The 17,788-nt window shown below is 47.2% G+C and overlaps 1 protein-coding gene across 1 annotated transcript in view; it reads right to left on the bottom strand.

Annotated features, from left to right (window-relative positions):
- Positions 1-17,788, bottom strand: part of mmp28 (matrix metallopeptidase 28) — a 98,958-nt gene that overhangs the window by 9,269 nt on the left and 71,901 nt on the right. The window contains exons 5-7 of the mRNA XM_043718782.1: positions 16,577-16,822; positions 2,797-2,946; positions 560-727 (exon numbers count right to left, since the gene is read on the bottom strand). Of these exons, the coding sequence (XP_043574717.1) occupies positions 560-727; positions 2,797-2,946; positions 16,577-16,822 (564 nt within the window). The remainder of the gene's footprint in view (positions 1-559; positions 728-2,796; positions 2,947-16,576; positions 16,823-17,788) is intronic.

The raw sequence follows: 17,788 nt of genomic DNA, 5'->3' as shown, positions 1-17,788 counted from the left end.
AGGGGGAGGAGGAGAGTAGGGGAGTGAGGGGGAGGGGGAGAGTAGGGTAGGGGAGTGAGGGGGAGGGCGAGAGTAGGGTGGGTTGGGGATTGGCTGATCGAAATGATCCCGGCAGGGGCAAGGGATCTACTGAAGCTCATCGAATCGAGGATTGCTGGTGCTAACTGATCACATGATCTCACGGTGGCACAGTGGTTAGCACTGCTGCCTCACAGCGCCAGAGACCCGGGTTCAATTCCCGCCTCAGGCGACTGACTGTGTGGAGTTTGCACGTTCTCCCCGTGTCTGCGTGGGTTTCCTCCGGGTGCTCCCGTTTCGTCCCACAGTCCAAAGATGTGCAGGTCAGGTGAATTGGCCATACTAAATTGCCCGTAGTGTTAGGTAAGGGGTAAATGTAGGGGTATGGGTGGGTTGCGCTTCGGCGGTGCTGTGTGGACTTGTTGGGCCGAAGGGCCTGTTTCCACACTGTAAGTAATCTAATCTAATCTAATCTAATTCAAAGAATCACCTGATCACAGTCTGAGCAGGGCTTTGAGTGATGTGACTGTGGTCACTTTACCTCTGAAGAAGTAGAATTTCCCCTCCTTATCCGACACAGCAGCTGCCTCAATAGCTGAGGGCAGCTCAGGCCAGCTCTTCTGGATTGACAGAGGTCCCTTTATATTCCCGTCTTTTGAGATTTTCCAGTAATCTGCTCCTCGGAATATGTAAATATTTTGTTTTAAATCTGCACAGGAGGAACAAACAGATGCATAGTCAGAATACCGCCGCTGTAAGGAGTGTTTATCAGCTTGTTTCAGGTTTCTCAGTATCTCAAGCATCTCTGGCTCACTGTTATAGATCTACCCAAACAGAGAGCCCTGAGAGAGGTTCCCTGTGAAACTTGTGGCAAGTCAGAAAAGCTCAAATCTCTGCAACACCTTTCACAGCTTCAGGACATCCCAAAGCACATTACAGCTTTACCCTCGAAGTTGGAGTTGCATATTGGTGCAGAGAAGCTCCCATTATCAGCAATAAACAGGTTATCTGTTTCATGCTGTTGTTTCTGGGATAAATACTGGCCACCTCATGAGCTAGCGCAGTGTCGCAGGGAGTTGTACATTCACTCGAGAAGGCAGACAGAGCATCAGTTGGAGATCAGTGTATGACAGCGCATGTGACAGTGCAGCACTCCCTCGGTACTAACGGTGGACATTGGCCCCAGGTTCATTGCTCATGTCTTCTGCAGTGGGGCCTGAAACCACAGCTGCCTGACCATGGGAAAGTGATACTGTGTGAAGCACTGAACCCCAGTAAAGTGGTGTCAGATGGTTATGATATCACATCAGTGTTTTTGCTGGGGTTACAGTGAGAGATCCTGCAAAAACTGAAGACTTTCAGTTATACCCAGATTACTTTGTCAGGTTTTAATGTATATCTTAGGTGAAGGGGTAAATGTAGGGGTCTGGGTGGGTTGCGCTTCGGAGGGTCGGTGTGGACTTGTTGGGTCGAAGGGCCTGTTTCCACACTGTAAGTAATCTAATCTAATCTAATCTAATCTAATCTTCCACCAGCCCCCATTAACTATTCTCCTGATGAAAGGCTTTTGCCCAAAACGTCGATTTTCCTGCACCTCGGATGCTGCCTGACCTGCTGTGCTTTTCCAGCGCCACTCTGATCTATTCTCACACACGGTCAGTCAGAGGAGCCTACCCTTCTCTCTTTTAGCCTTTTGCAGTTTCATTCCAATCTCACTCCTGCCATTGCTCTTGTTCCCACTAGATGGCAATCCAATTTCTTTTCATTGGTATGTGTGAGTACACATGCGTGAATTCAAGTATGTGTGTGTGTGTCTACATACGAGTGCATACCTGCATATGTCTTTGTGTTTGCACATGTGTATGTATGTCATGTGTGTCTGATTGTGTGTTTGCATATGTGGGTGTGCCACACACATGAATGTAGTGTGTGTACACATATACATGCACGTGTGTTAGTGTCCAGAGTGTGCTTGTTGGTGAGTGAGTGAGTGAGTGAGTGAGTGAGAGAGAATGTGTGTATATGTATGTCTGTGTGTACGTGTCTGTGTCTGAGTGTGTGTTTGTGGATGTAAGAGTGTATGTTGTGTGTGACTGTTGTGTTTGTGTGTGTGTATGCTGATTATGTGTGGCAAATGTATCAGGTGTGTGTCTGTGTGTGTGTCAGGCATGTGTGTGCATGTCGAGTGTGCGTATAAAGTTAAAAATCACACAACACTGGGTTATAGTCCAACAGGTTCATTTGAAAGTACAAGCTTCCAAATCCCTCCACATCATAGTGTGCGGGTGAGAAAGTGTGTGTGTGTGTGTGTCAGATGTGTCTGTGTCAAGGGTGTGTGTGTGTGTCTGGTGTGTGACATGCATGTGATATTTGATGGTAGGCTCCCTCCTCACTTTGCCCCACACTTGGTGAGTGGTTACAGTCAGGCTCCATGTAACCAATGGTCCCGCTGTACTGGAGAGCAACGTCTATGGCTCTTTGTGGACTACAGCTAGTCAACAGCATTACCACGTCCCTTCCTTTTGCTCTATTTATTGCATGTTGCAGTGGAATATCTTTTAGTCTCTTTTAGTTAGGACCGACAGAGTTTTCTGTGATTGGTTCTGTCCATATACAAATCTCTTTCCTTCCCTCAGGAGACAATGTGAGTGCAGAGAAACACTGGTTTCTCTTGTCAAAGTGTAAATGTTAGATTTCCACTTCATTTTGTATTCTGTCAAACTGTGAGGAACACAGAGTGGGTGGATTCCAGAACCCCAATACAGGGCGAGATCTTACCCTTAGTGAGGGTGTCAAAGTGGGTCTGGCAGTAGGAGGGAGGCAGATGGTCATCTGATGGGATTCTGGGTTTGGCGTGCTCGGCTGCATTCTGGAAGAAGGTCAACAGCTCTCCGGGCAGCTGCAGCACAGGCTCACGCAGCGGTTCCCCTGAAACAGAAAGAGAGAGAGAGAGAGAGGGAAGAGCTGCTGAGAAGGTTCATTCCAAACTCGGCTCGGGGGAGTTGCAGGCTGGGTTTCCGCGTACTGAGCATGAATGAAGGCAGTGACTGGAACACCACATTACCCCACACGCCCGCCACACAGTCTGCTTGGCGAGAAGGCTTTGACACGGTCTCTTTAACCCCCGGTGTACTGTGGGCAGCTCCCTCCCCGCCCCCAGGCTGACTCCGCTGGATTTGTCTGGTGCTGCAGCTCCACTGGGGACCTGTCTCCTGTCCAACACCTCATCAGCACCTCCACAGAGCCACCAGGCTATTCGGCGTCATGCCCCTGGCTGCATTCCACCCTCTTGGGGGTCAGTTAGAATCAGCGCACAGCAGCGATGTAGCGATGGGGACAGAATAAGGACAGGGGGAATAGCAGGAGTAGGCCATTCAGCCCCTCAGGCCTGTTCCAATAATCCATCTGACTGTGGCTTCAACTACATTTTCCTGCCTCCCAGCTCACCCACCCCACTATACCCCTCTACTCTCTTCTGGTCAAAAACTCCATCTAACTCAAATTTTAACACAATGACCCAATCTCCAGTGTTCTCTAGAGAAAAGAATTCCAAACCTAACAAGGCATGCCGTGGGATTCACTGGGCTAACACCAGGGATAGCAGGACAGTCCCATACAGTCATACAGCATGAAAATAGGGCCTTCAGTCCAACTCATCCATGCCAACCAGAAATCCTAAACTAATGTAGTCCCATTTGTCAGCATTTGTCCCACCTCCCTCCAAACCCTTCCTGTTAATATACCCATCTAAATGCAGTTTAAATGTTGCAATTGTACCAGCCTCCACCACTTCCTCTGGCAGCTCATTCCATACACGTACCACCCTCTGTGTGAAAATGTTGCCCCTTAGGTCTCTTTTATATCTTTCCCCTCTCACCCTAAACCTATGCCCTCTAGTTCTGGGCTCCCCGACCCCAGGGAAAAGACCTTGTCTATGCGCTCTATCCGTTCCCCTCATGATTTTGTAAACCTCGACAAGGTCACCCCTCAGCCTCTGACGCTCCAGGGAAAACAGCCCCAGCCTGTTCAGCCTCTCCCTGTAGCTCAAACCTTCCAACCCTGGTAACATCCTTGTAAATCTTTTCTGAACCTTTTCAAGTTTCACAACATCTTTCCTGTCGCAGGGAGACCAGAATTGAACGCAGGATTCCAAACGTCCTGTGTACTGACTGGGCTTGTATTCACTAGAGTTTAGGAGGATGAGAGGGAATCTGACTGAAATGTGTAAAACTCTAATAGGGCTGGACTGACTAGATAGATAGAGGGACAATATTCCCCCTGGTTGGGGGTCTAGAACCAGGGGACACAGTCTCAGGAGATGAGGATAGACCATTTAGGGCTGAGATGAGAAAAGGTTTTTTCACCCAGAGGGTAGTCGAACTGGCGGAATTTGCTTCCAGAGAATGTTCTGGAGGCCAGGTCACTGAGAATATTCAAGAAAGGCATCGAAGGAGTATGGGGAGAGTGTGGGAATGTGGTGTGGATATACAGGACAAGCAACTCCAACAGTATAGCACTCCCTCAGTACTTCACTGGACTGTCAGCATGCTTGTACTGCCAGACCATTTCCTGGGATCGAAAGTTCTGGAAGAACGGGCCACGGGGACATAATATCAAATCAAACAGGTTCAGGCCCGAGGTGAATAGAGGATATTTTGTTTTGCACAGAGGGCTGTATAATGCTGTGTTTAATTACTGTAACAGAACTAGGCTGGGTCTGCACTGACGCAAAAGATGGATGAAAGAACGAGAGGGAGAGAAGGAGAGAGTGGAGGGATGGATAGAGGGAGAGAAGGGGTGAGGGAGAAAGAGAGAGAGAGTGGAGAGACAGTGAGAGAGAGAGAGGGAGGGAGAGACAGAGTGATTTGGGAATAGTGCAGACACAAAGGGATTAACAAACTCAGGAACTGACTGGCTGGGACAAACATCCTGTCTCTGTGCTGTAATTCCTATCAGTTCGATGATAGTGATAGCAGCCAATAATGACGGCTGATTTGAATATTCTCCAGCTCCAAGGCCTCAGAGTGCACCCTCCCAGGAGTCTACCTGGAATCTGAAGCCTGACTTCGCTCAGCTCCCTCAGCAGAGGCAGGACGCAGTCCTCCTCCCTGAGCTGTGCACATGCTCAATGGGATCTGTCTGACTCCCCACACCTTGAAAATTGGTTTTCCTTTGTGATGTGATGCAGAACGAACAGGGACAAGGCAAATACTCTCCACTGAACCTTGCGCAGTGAACTACCCAGAGCTAGCCCCAAGAAGAAAGGAGCCCTGCATTTATGTAGCGCCTTCCACAACTTCATCATGGCCCAAAGCACCTTACATCCACTGAAGAATTTTTGAAGCATAATTGAAGTGGAGGCAGTCCATTTACACACAGCAAGATCCCACAGTGGGCAAGGTGATAATGATTAAATATGAGTTTAATGATTGGTTTATCGATCAGAGTCCATTTTTGATGGGGTGGCCTAATGAGGGATGAATACTGGCCTGAGGAGAACTCTTCTATCCTCAGGAGAGAGTCAAAGAATACAATCAGGGCCAAGGCCAGAAATAACAGTCCCACCCCCAGCCAGAGCACAGAGGTCCCCAAACAGAACAGTGTCCCCGCCCTGAATCAAAGCACCATAGCTCCCAGAAGCCCCATCCCCCAGATCCTTCAAGATCCACCCATAAACCACTCCTCCCCCATCCCCACTAGTTTTTGGTCAGATTGGGATCTGGGGAAAATAGGAGAGCTCTGGTCCATGAATTTTCCTGGAGCTATTCCCGGTTTGCCTCCATAACCTTGGTGGGGGGGGGGGAGCAGGATTGCGAACTTTGGACTGACATCTCACGAGAACACAATAGCCACCTATGGACTGCTTGGGATTGTGGGAATGGTGGGGCCATCATCTGAGAAGACTGGGCATGTCCTCTCTGCGATTTGACAGAACAGGAGGTGACCCGACTCGAACATGCAAAATTCTCACAAGGACAAATATAAGAAGGATTTCTCCTCTGGCTGGGAAGATGGGCAGGGCGAAAGGAGGATCCAGAACTGAGGACACCGCCTCAGAATGAGCAACTGGCCAATTAAAACTGAGATGAGGGGGCGGCACGGTGGTACAGTGGTTAGCACTGCTGCCTCACAGCACCAGAGATCCGGGTTCAATTCCCGCCTCAGGCGACTGACTGTGTGGAGTTTGCACATTCTCCCCGTGTCTGCGTGGGTTTCCTCCGGGTGCTCCGGTTTTCTCCCACAGTCACAAAGATGTGCAGGTCAGGTGAATTGGCCACGCAAAATTGCCCGTAGTGTTAGGTGAAGAGGTAAATGTAGGGGAATGGGTCTGGGTGGGTTGCGCTTCAGCGGGTCGGTGTGGACTTGTTGGGCCGAAGGGCCTGTAATCTAATCTAATCTAAAAAAACCTCTAGATGCAAAAAAGACCAATACCAAAATACATAAAAATAGCAGTACAACAATGTCATATTAAAAGAAAAAAATAAATAAAACTGAGATGAGGAATTTTGTTTTTACACTCAGAGAGAAGGGAATGTTTGAAATTCTCTACCTCAGCCTGTGAAAGCTCAACCGTTGAATACATTCAAGACAGAGTCAAAAAGTGTGGCGCTGGAAAAGCACAGCCGGTCAGGCAGCATCCGACGAGCAGGAGAATCGACGGTTTGAGCCTAAGTTCTTCATCAGGAATCACGTTTTGACTCTGATCTGCAGCATCTGCAATCCTCTCTTTCTCCCTAAATTCAAGACAGACTGATCGATATCAAAGATATCAGGGTGTGTTGGGGTTGTAAGTGAAAATGGTATTAAGGTCGAAGGTTTTATCGAAGGATAGAACAGACCCAAGGGGCTGAATGGCCTGTTTCTGCTGCTATTTCCTACCTTCTGACATTTCCCACTGTTTAGCAATGGAGAAGGCAGAGTTAAACTGGCCAACCTTCAAGAGTCACACTTTTAACGCATTGGCACAAATGTAACATGGGTCACAGCAGCACACGGGCATTGGGAAAGGGCAGGCATTCCGTCCAATGACATTTTGAAAGCTTTTCCTTGTGATTCAGGAATGCGACTTCCCCCACACTACTCCACCTCCTCCTCCTGTCATCCTCATAACTCTCTCTGACAGCTTTCGCAACATTTCTGCGGCTGTGCTCAATCCAATATCTTACTGCTCCACTCTCCTCTCTCTGTCTCTGTGCTTCACTGTACCACAGTCTGACCGCCAATGGAATACACTGTTTTGCCTTTAGCTATGTATACCTCAGGGTATTGAGTACAGGAGTTGGGATGTATTATTGCACCAATGTCTCAAGACATTGGTGAGGCCACATTTGGAGGACTATGTGCAGGTCTGGTTGCCCTACTATAGAAAGGTTATTATTAAACTGGAAAGAATACAGAAAATATTTACTAGGATGCTACCTGAACTGGAGGGTTTGAGTTATCAGGAGAGGTTGGATAGGTTGGGACTTTTTTCCCCTGGAGCATAGGAGACTGAGGGGTGACCTTATGGAGGTCAAGAAAATCATGAGAGGCATAGATAAGGTAGATAGTGAATAGCTTTTCCCCATGGTAGGTTTAAGGTGAGAGGGGAGAGATATAAAATGGTCTTGAGAGGCAATATTTTCATACGGCGGGTGTTGAGTACTGAGAGTAGGCTGCCAGAGATAATGGTGGAGCTGAGTACAATTTTGTGATGTAAGAAACATTTGGACAGCTCCATAGATGGGAAAGGTACGGAGGGATATGGGCTGTGGAGAGATGTGTGGAAGAATGCAAAGAGAAGTCCAGTGAGGCCTGTCTCAACGCTGGTAGCATATCGTTTATAATTTTCACAAGCAGCGAGGCTAGTCTCTCATTCAGCAGCAGGCAGTGGTCAATTCCAGGGAATTAGTGCTTGTTCAACACACCGTGGACAGCCTCACTCAACTCACTCGCCTCACTCACCTCACTCACCTCACTAGTACTACCAGTGTAGTGAAGCGTTGAGAGTCTGGTACAGAGGAACCAAGTGGGCAGCTGGTTTGATTTAGCTCCCGGCTTGGTTCAAAGGAACTCCCAGTTGGGCAGCATGGTGGCTCAGAGGTTAGCATTGCTGCCTCACAATACCAGTAGACCCGGGTACAATTCCCACCTTGGGCAACTGTTTGTGCGGAGTTTGCACATCCTCCCCGTGTCTGCTTGGGTTTCCTCCCACAATCCAAAAATGTGTGGGTTAGGTGAATTGGCCATGCTAAATTGCCCATAGAGTTAGGTGTAGGGGAATGGGTCTGGGTGGGTTGCTCTTCGGAGGGTCAGTGTGGACTTGTTGGGCCGAAGAGCCTGTTTCCACACTGTAAGTAATCTAATCTAATCTCAGGGCACCCGCATCCACCAACATTGACATTTGACACATATCAGCTACAATTTCCAATATGAGACTTCGAAGCTGCACAAGTAACTATTTGTGTAATACTCAGCAAGGATATTGTACTCTTAAGGACACACACCCAGTTCATGCGGGCTCTACCTCCAAGCTCTTTGCTCACTGTCATGGCATTCACTCACTTTGAGCCTCCTCTCTGTTCAGAGCATCATTGCCTTTTCCTACCTTGCCCCCTTGCCAGAGATATCAAGCACACCATGCTGCTGTTTTGCTGTGCCATTAAGCACAGAGACACCCGCACCACTGAATCACCCTCTATCTGTCCACTAATGTCAGGGACTGTGCGGGGCCACTCCAAACTGACTGTCATTGTCTGGGTGTATAACAGGCTTCTACAGCTTCTGCTAGATTCTGGGACACCCGATGAGTGGCCAGTCATTCCGGGAAGACAAGGTCAGAACTGTACAGAGAGAGAGAGAGAGGCCTTGGGTCGGTCATTAACACAGCATGTTTGGATGTGACACAGTGACAGACCCCACTAGGCATCACAGCAAGGCTGACAGGGAGATATGCACACAGGCAGCAAGGGAGACACACAGCAGGAGAGGTGCAGCAGAGAGACAAACCAATACATACAGACACTGAGAGAGAGATGTTCAGAATGACAGATGTACAGAGCACTGGAGATGGAGAACCGGAGTATGTGGGAATACAAGAGGAGGTCAGTATATTACAGCTCAACTTCGTGTAACAAATTCAGTCCAACTTTGCTGCTTCTTAGGAAGCCTCTGTGTTTGCATGCTCAAGTGGTCAAGCTCAGTAGCACAGTGGTTGGCACTGCTGCCTCACAGGACCAGGGACCTGGGTTCAATTCCAGTCTTGGGCGACTGTCTGTGTGGTGTTTGCATGTACCTCCCCATATCTGTGTGGGTTTGCTCCGGTTTCCTTCCACAGTCCAAAGCTATGCTGGCTTAGGTGGATTGGATGTAGGAAACGTGGGGTTACAAGGATAAGGGTGTTGGGTGGGATGCTCTTTGGAGGGCTGAATAGCCTGCTCCCTCATTCTCGGGATTCTAAATATTGATCATCGCCAAATGGTTTTATCCAAAAGGCCACAAAACTAAATAATTTAATTTCAATGTATCCCAATTTAATAACTTAGCTCACAACTGTTTACCCAAACTCTCAATGAACCAGGGCCTGCTGTTGCCCTGGGGCCTGTTTTGGTTAATGGAGATTGTGATAACAATAACACGCCAAGTCTCCACAGCACATTCACAGGCGGAAAGCGGCTAACAGGCGCCAGGCCAGTCCAGGGACTCCCAGCCTCTATCCAGATTGCATCGGTAACGCTAGAAAATGCCCACAGATTTCTCGTTAGGATGTTTATGGTTTAGCTCTTCCTAATTACACCAGAAAATCTTCTCCTCAAAACACAAGTTACTTCAGTTAACCCTTTCACTAACGTTGATTGACATTAAGTGCGTTCCCTTCAGCTTTGCCTCAAACTTGCAATCTTCCTCCTTTGTCAGGGCTCACAGTGACAGGAACAGAAGTAGAAAATAGGTGATAAAATGACAGGATGTCCAGCACTGTCTGGAAGAGAAAGGGAGATGGAAGCTAGCCATTTGAACTTGCACCTCAAACTATGTCCATGGCTAGGGTAGTCAACTGTGACAAAATGAACATGATAGAGTCAGAGATCACGGAAATAGACCAAGCAGTGCATGCTAACCAGGTTCCCAAACTAAACTAGTCCCACACCTGCCTGCTCCTGACCCATACCCCTCCAAATATTTTTTTATTGACGTACCTGTCCAAATGCCTTTTAAATGTTGTAAGTGTTCCCGCATCCACCACTTCCTCTGGAAGTTCATTCCACACACGAACCACCCTCTGATTGAAAATGTTGTTCCTCATGCCTTTTTTAAAGCATTCTCCTCTCACTTTAAAAATATGCCCCTTAGTCTTGAAATCCCCCATCCTCGGGAAGAAGATCACCATCCATTAACCCTATCTATGCTCCTCCTGATTTTATAAACCTCTACTATAAGTTCATCCCTCAACCTCTGCACTCCAATGAAAACAATCCCAGCCTGTACCCGTAATTCAAACCCTCCATTCCCAGTAACATCCTGGTAAAAGTCTCCTAAACCCTCTCCAGCCTAATAATGTCCTTCCTATAAACAGGGCGACCAGGACTGGTCACAGTATTCCAGCAGACGCTTCACCAATGTTCTGTAAAACCTCAATCTGACGTCCCAACGCTCATACACAAAGGTTAGAAGTTCTAGAGAAGAGCCACTGGTCTCGAAACGTTATCACTGTTTTACTCTCTCCACACTGGCTGAGTTTCTCCAGCAATTCCTGCTGCTGTTTGTTTGAAATCCTGGAGATTTCTTCACATGGGCCTTGCCCCCATACTCTGACCATTCATCAGCCGCACACCTCTCCCTGTGTCCGACCGTCTCTCAGAACACAAAGATCTGTGACCCAATCAGACGAGGCTTGGCTGTTACCTGAAGAGTTTTCTCTTTCCCCATTTCAATATTTTTATATCTGGCCAAGAGAAATGTTGGAACAAAGCGACAAAAACAAAGCAAACTTTCTTAATGTCCCTGTGTTTTTGATTCTGTGGTAGCCCACAGCAGTGTCCTGAAGATTGAACATCAATTACTGGAGATCCCAGGTCAATCTTCCTGGGAACTCTACTCCATTTCTGTTGTTTATGCCATCGACTAGAATAGGCGCAAACACCAACAACAGTGTGCATTAATGTAGCAGCCTGTTGGGCAGCATGGTGGCACAGTGGTTAGCACTGCTGCCTCACAGCGCCAGAGACCCGGATTCAACTCCCGACTCAGGCGACTGACTGTGTGGAGTTTGCACGTTCTCCCCGTGTCTGTGTGGGTTTCCTCCGGGTGCTCTGGTTTCTTCCCACAATCCAAAGGTGTGCAGGTCAGGTGGATTGCCCATGCTAAATTGCCCATAGTGTTCAGGGATGTGTAGGTTAGGTGCATTAGTCAGGGATAAATATACCCACAGTGTCCACAGTTGTGCAGGCTTGGTGGATTAGCTGTGGTCAATACAGGGTTACAGGGATGGGTTGAGTCTGGGTGGGCTGTTATTCACACAGTCACCCCGAGGCTGGAATCGAACCTGTGGCACTGTGAGGCAGCAGTGCTAGCCGTCGTGCCACCTAGGGTACTGCCCTTGAATGCCAGTTACATTCAGTGTTCACATCTCTGGAATAGGGTTTGATCCCAAAATGCCCTGGTGAAAGTGCCAGCACTGAGCCAGAGTCAAACCCAGCCTCCTGCACGTCTACCTTGGATTCCAGCATCCGCAGTATTTTTTAATCTCTAACTGACCAACACTGGCACTGATAGGGCAGTGAAGTGAATGGACAGTTGTGGAGAACCAACGAACATGATTGTTTGAAATAACTATCCACCTATGTCACTTCCCAGACCCTTTCAGTGCCAGTGTTGAGGAGAGAGTGACGGATGCAAGGATCAATATATAAAGGATTTGCCTACATTAGTGCCTAATTTCCAAGAGTCCCTATTTATGTTTGTACACGAGCATACCAAGGCCTGTTAACCCCGGCATAATGTATTGGTCGTTTGCACGTAGACTTTGCGAACTTGCAGCACTGAGCTGCCTTATCAGAAGCTCAGTCTAATCTGCCATCTCACACAGTAATACAGAAGCAATTTAGTTCTAATCTCCAGGAATGTAGCTGAGCTCAGGAATTCTTGAAGAGACAGTAGTCCATTCACAGAGGCCAATCCAGATGGTGCTTTGTGAAAAAATGATAATTGCCCCATAAATACCATCGGTAATTTACGTGAAGATTTTCCACTTTGGTGCACATGTTTTATACCCCGCGCCCGGTCTGTGATGGCCCCCTCTTACCAATATCCCAGACATTGACCATCACAGGGTGTTACTGGGGGTGGCTGACCTCCCCTGTCATGTGACATTACTTTGCCAAATAGCTTCCTTCTATCGACCTGGCTGTAGAGGTGGAACTTGGTAACTTGCTGAGAATTTTGCGGCTCACCAATGCCAGTTTTCTGGCTTCTCCATCCACCTTGGTCTCCTGCCCTTTCAGCCACCCACATGGATAAGATACCCCTGGAATGTCCTTCGGGGACCGAACTGAGTGGAGGGCAAGATGAAGAGGAGCACTATGTTCATTTACAGATTTGACCAGTGTCACATCTGCTTGGCACAAAGCAGTCACACTGAGTTTAAAATCCATATGTTGATTTAGTTCAATTTTCAAAAATTCACAGAAATAGCTGACGTGGGATTAGCATTCCCATCCCGCACTCTTCCCATCCCACCTCGCTCCTTCTACAAACTGGCATCACATCATGTTACTTGCTTTCCCCTCAGCAAGGCTCTTTAACGTTCCAATTTGCCCAGTGTTCTTATTGCTAACACAGTTAACATTGGTTTATGCGTAACATCTAGAGATGGATAGGTAGCGACGTAGTGGCGAAAGTGAGGACTGCAGATACTGGAGATCAGAGTCAAGGTTAGAGTGGTGCTGGAAAAGTACAGCAGGTCAGACAGCATCCAAGGAGCAGGAAAATCGACATTTTGGGCAAAAACTCTTTATCAGGAATCATGATCCCCTGCTCCTTGGATGCTGCCTGACCAGTGATGTAGTTGCACCATTACTGCCCTGCGCAAGGTCCTGCGAATCCTGCAACAATACCAGTGTCCTCGACCAGGCCAACATCCCCAACATCGAGGCACTGACACCCCCTAGATCGGCTGGGCACGTCATCCCCATGACCAACACGAGACTCCCCAAGCTCTACTCCCAGCCCTGAAATGGTAGGTGAGCCCCAGGTGGACAGAGGAAATACGCCAGGGATACCCTCAAGGCCTCTCTGGGGAAGTGCAGCATTCCCACAGACACCTGGGAATCACTGGCCCAAGAGAGTCCAAAGTGAAGGAGGAGGAGGAGCGCTGGGGAAGACCTCGAGCACCTTGCCATCGGGAAGAAGCAGAAGCCAAGCTAAAACAGAGCAAGGAGCGTGCTGCCCCACTCACCCCTTCCCATGACCAGCCTCTGTCCCCAAGTGTAATGGCTACCACAGGCTCTGTATCAATCTCACCCTGACAGCGGTGGAGAGTCATCCTCGTCCACGAGGGATGCCAATGATGATGAGATGAGATGAGATGGTCATGTCACTAGACTCGTAATCCAGAACCTCAGGCCAATTAAGAACTTATTACAGTACAGGCCCTTCGGCCCCCAATTCTGAGGATATTATTCCAATCTCACTTTGGTAGCTGGTGACATTTTAATTCAATAATGAAAAAGACCAAATCTGAAATAAAGAGTGTCCTAATGGTGATCCCATGGCTATTGTAAAACTGTTGTGAAAAAGGTCTGGTTCATTATTGCCTTTTACTGAAGGAAATCTGCCATCTTTACCTGGTCTGGCCTATATGTGATACATCTGCAGCAATACAGTTGACTCTTAACTACTCTCAGAACAATTAGGAATGGATAATAAATGCTGACCTCGCCAGCAATGCCTACGTCCTAAACTATTTTTTTCATTATTGTCCACTTTTGTCCACTATACATACATGTACCAGCGGAGGGAGTCTGTTTGGAAGTCAATCATAAGGACTAAAGGATCCAAGATGAACAATTTGTGCAGTTCTTACTCAAAAAGTCTGAATGTTTAACTGTTTCTGTCCTAAGAATTTAACAGCTGTTTAACAATCCAATGTTGTTCTGCAGATCAACATGTAATTATCAGCTATGTTTTGAAGATATTTTGGGAAATCTTCATTCCTGCAAGTGTTGAAGGCCACACAGATATTCTGCATTTTTTCCACATGTTGAAGGAACCCATCTCTTTTTCCCTCCCTGTGCAGTATGATATTCATGATCTGTCAACCAGAGAAAGCCTACTGTACACAAACCATCGGAGGAAGTGCTCCCCAAGATGAGGAAAGTCTGAAGAAATGCCTGGAAAAATCTCCTTGATTTCCCAATGCCCTCACAGAGTGTAGCCAGAACCCCAAGAGAAAAGGCAAACATGACCACAAACCCCGATTCTCGGGCCTGAAGGGTGACTTTATCCAGAACTATCACCTCAGTGTATAACCCTTCAAAATCAACAAACTGGCTCCAAATCACTTTGGGACATCCTGGAGTCAGTGCAGGTGCTATTGAAATGGAATTTCTTTCTTTACTACCGGAAATGGGAAAAGGCAAAACCCACAATATTGTTGCAAGTTAAACTGTGACGGTAGGACAAAGCACTGGTAAATTGTGAATTTTGGCCTGGAGTCAGACACACACACAGACACACACACAGACACATACACAGACACAGACACATACATGGATAGAATGGGGGCAAGAGTCCTGGAATCAAATAGCTTCTGTAGTGGGGATGGGCAGTGTGAGCATGCCCGTCATTGGAGATGGATTAATTAGATTGGCCCAAATACCTGTCTGCATCTGGCAGGATGACGATCAAAGAAAACTGCTGAGATGTCATCAGACACCAGTCAGGTTAAATGCCATCAGGCTGTTTCCAATTCCTTACCTAATGTAAAGATGTCTTAATTAAGTTGAAAGTGGGAGCAATTACTTTCAGTCTGGTGCAAGTATTGTTTACAAACCATTCATATTTTGTGGGGTTTGAGAGTTTAGATAAGTTAGCGTTTTACAATATCTGTATCTCTCTCTTTCTCTTTTTCTCTCTCTCTCTCTCTCTCTGGTGTTCTGGGTCAGTTTATGACATCTTGTGAATATGAACAATAACCACGGAAAGAGGTGGATACCTAATCACTTGTATGAGGGACCAAGCCGCTAACAATGTCACCTCATTGTCACAGACTTAAATCTGTGATAATTTCCACTGTACTCCCTACACCTCTCTAATCTGTGACTCGTCAAATCTATGGTGAGTCAAACTGCTTCCAAAGTAACTAGGAACATGAAAGAGGATGTGTTGAGGGGACTGCTAGCAGGGGATAACTAGAGTCTATTCAGCCAAGAGCTGTGGGAGTTTACTGCTGACCTAGACAATGATACTCACAAGGTAAAAACAATGTCTGCTGATGCTGGAAACCAGAGTCTAGATTAGAGTGGTGCTGGAAAAGCACAGCAGTTCAGGCAGCATCCAAGGAGCAGTAAAATCGACGTTTCGGGCAAAAGCCCTTCATTAGGAATACAGGCAGAGAGCCTGAAGGGTGGAGAGATAAATGAGAGGAGGGGGGGGGTGGGGAGAAAGTAGCATAGCGAAAGTAGCAATGATACCCACAACCCATCAATGAATAGAAAACAATTTTTTTTAAAAAATTTTGTGATTTTGTCATCCTCTTCCATTACGGATCTCGATTTTTCCTCTACATTTTTAACTGAAGCTAAATACTGGGGTTTCCTTTGACTGCCTTGTGTTGGATCTGGGTGTCATCATTCATGAGTCACAGAAAGCTAGCATGCAGGTACAGCAGGAAAGAAAGAAAGTGATTGAAATGTTGGCTTTTCTAGCTAAAGGAATAGACCATAAAGGCTAGGAGGTATTGTTGTAACTGTACAAGGCATTGGTGAGACTGCAACTGACGTATTGTGCACAGTTTTGGTCCCCTCACTTGGGGAAAGAATGCAGTGGCATTGGAGACAGTTCGGAGGAGGTTCACTAGATTGATCCCTGAGGTGAGGGGTTTGTCGTATGAAGAGAGATTGAACAGTTTAGGCCTTATACCCTCTGGAATTGAGAAGAATGAGGGGAGATCAAATTGAGGTATTCAAGACGATAAAAGGTGTGGATAAAATAGACCTGGAGTGGACTCTTCCTTTTGTGGGGCATTCTGGGACGAGAGGTCATAGTCTCAGGGTAAGGGGCAGCAAATTTAAATCTGGGTTGAGGAGAAACTGCTTCTCCCAAAGGGTTGCGAATCTGTGGAATTCACTGCCCCAATGTGCGAGACGGTGAGTTAGACAGATTTTTAATTGGTGATGGGTTGAAGGGTTATAGGGAGAAGGCAGAAAAATGGGGGTGACGAGCATTTCAGCCATGATCGAATGGCGGAGCAGACTCGATGGGCCGAATGGCCTAATTCTGCCCCTGTATCTTATGGATAGTGTTAAAGGTGAAATGAAACAGGTCAAGAAGAGGAAGTGCATAATTGAAATGCCGGGCTTACCGTACAGTTTCTGAATGGCCATCTTGTCATCCCAGCTGAGGAGGAAGTCCCGGCCCAGCTTTTTGTAAAATGGAGACATTAAGGCGTTTTTAACGGGAGAGTGCTCGAGGCCCAGGGTGTGGCCAATCTCGTGGGCCGTGACGATGAACAGGTTCCTCCCTTTGCCGCGGTTGAGAGACCACCTCTCGTCGTTGTCAAAATGAGCTTCTCCTCTTCGGGGGAAGAAGGCGTGCGCTAAGGCACCACCTGCAACAGACACAGAGAGTAACCTAAAACACAGGGAAGAATTACCAGGCGGGCACTGTAACACAAATGTGAAACAAGATGGTATCAAGAATGAATTCAGGTAGCACCTGCCCTCCCGGCAGGTAGCAGCGCCGTGATAATGTCACTGAGTGAGTCATCCAGAACTGCAAGCTCATGTTCTAGCGTTCCAATCCCCACATGACAGATGGTGCAATATGAATTCAATAAGAATCTGGAACACAAAGCTAGCCTAATGGTGACTGTAGAGTTACGGAAGCATACAGCACAGAAAATGATCCTTCAGCCCATCTCATCTGTTCCACTATTCAAACCCCTTTTTCCAGCATTTGGCCTGTAGCCTTGCAATTGCACTTCTAAAATATTTCTTCAATGTTTGAGAGTTTCTCACCTTAAAGATAATAAGTTCCAGATTCCCACCACCCTGCGGGTTTCTTCATATCCCCACTAAACCTCCTGTCCCTTATCTTAAACCGATTCCCCCTTCATTCATGGGTCACTGATCTCTCCACTAAAGGGAATAGTTCCTTCCTGTCTACCCTATCATGCCTCTCCATAATTTGATACATCTCAATCATGTCCCCCTCACTCTCCTCTGCTCCAACGAGAATAATTCCAGTCCGTCCATTCTCTATTCATAATTAAGACTCTCCAGACCTTGGCAATATCCTGGTAAATTTCCTCTCCAGTGCAATCACATTCCCCCCCTCCATCCCCCCCCCCCATAACGTGCAGTCCAGGTTTTCCCAGTGCCAATTGTCATTAAAAAAACATCAAATTCACTCATGCCCTTTCGAGAAGGAAATCTGCCATCTTTACCAGATCTGTCCTACATGTGACTCCAGACCAATTCCAATGTGGTTGGCTCTTAACTGCTGTCTGGACAATTAGAGATGGGCGATAATTGCGGATCTAGTCAGCAATGTCCACATCCCATCAACAAATAAT

The sequence above is a fragment of the Chiloscyllium plagiosum genome, chromosome 28, assembly GCF_004010195.1.
Source record: "Chiloscyllium plagiosum isolate BGI_BamShark_2017 chromosome 28, ASM401019v2, whole genome shotgun sequence".
NCBI lineage: Eukaryota > Metazoa > Chordata > Chondrichthyes > Orectolobiformes > Hemiscylliidae > Chiloscyllium > Chiloscyllium plagiosum.
Note: the sequence above shows the minus strand (reverse complement) of the source record. Positions and strands in the feature narration are given on the sequence as shown.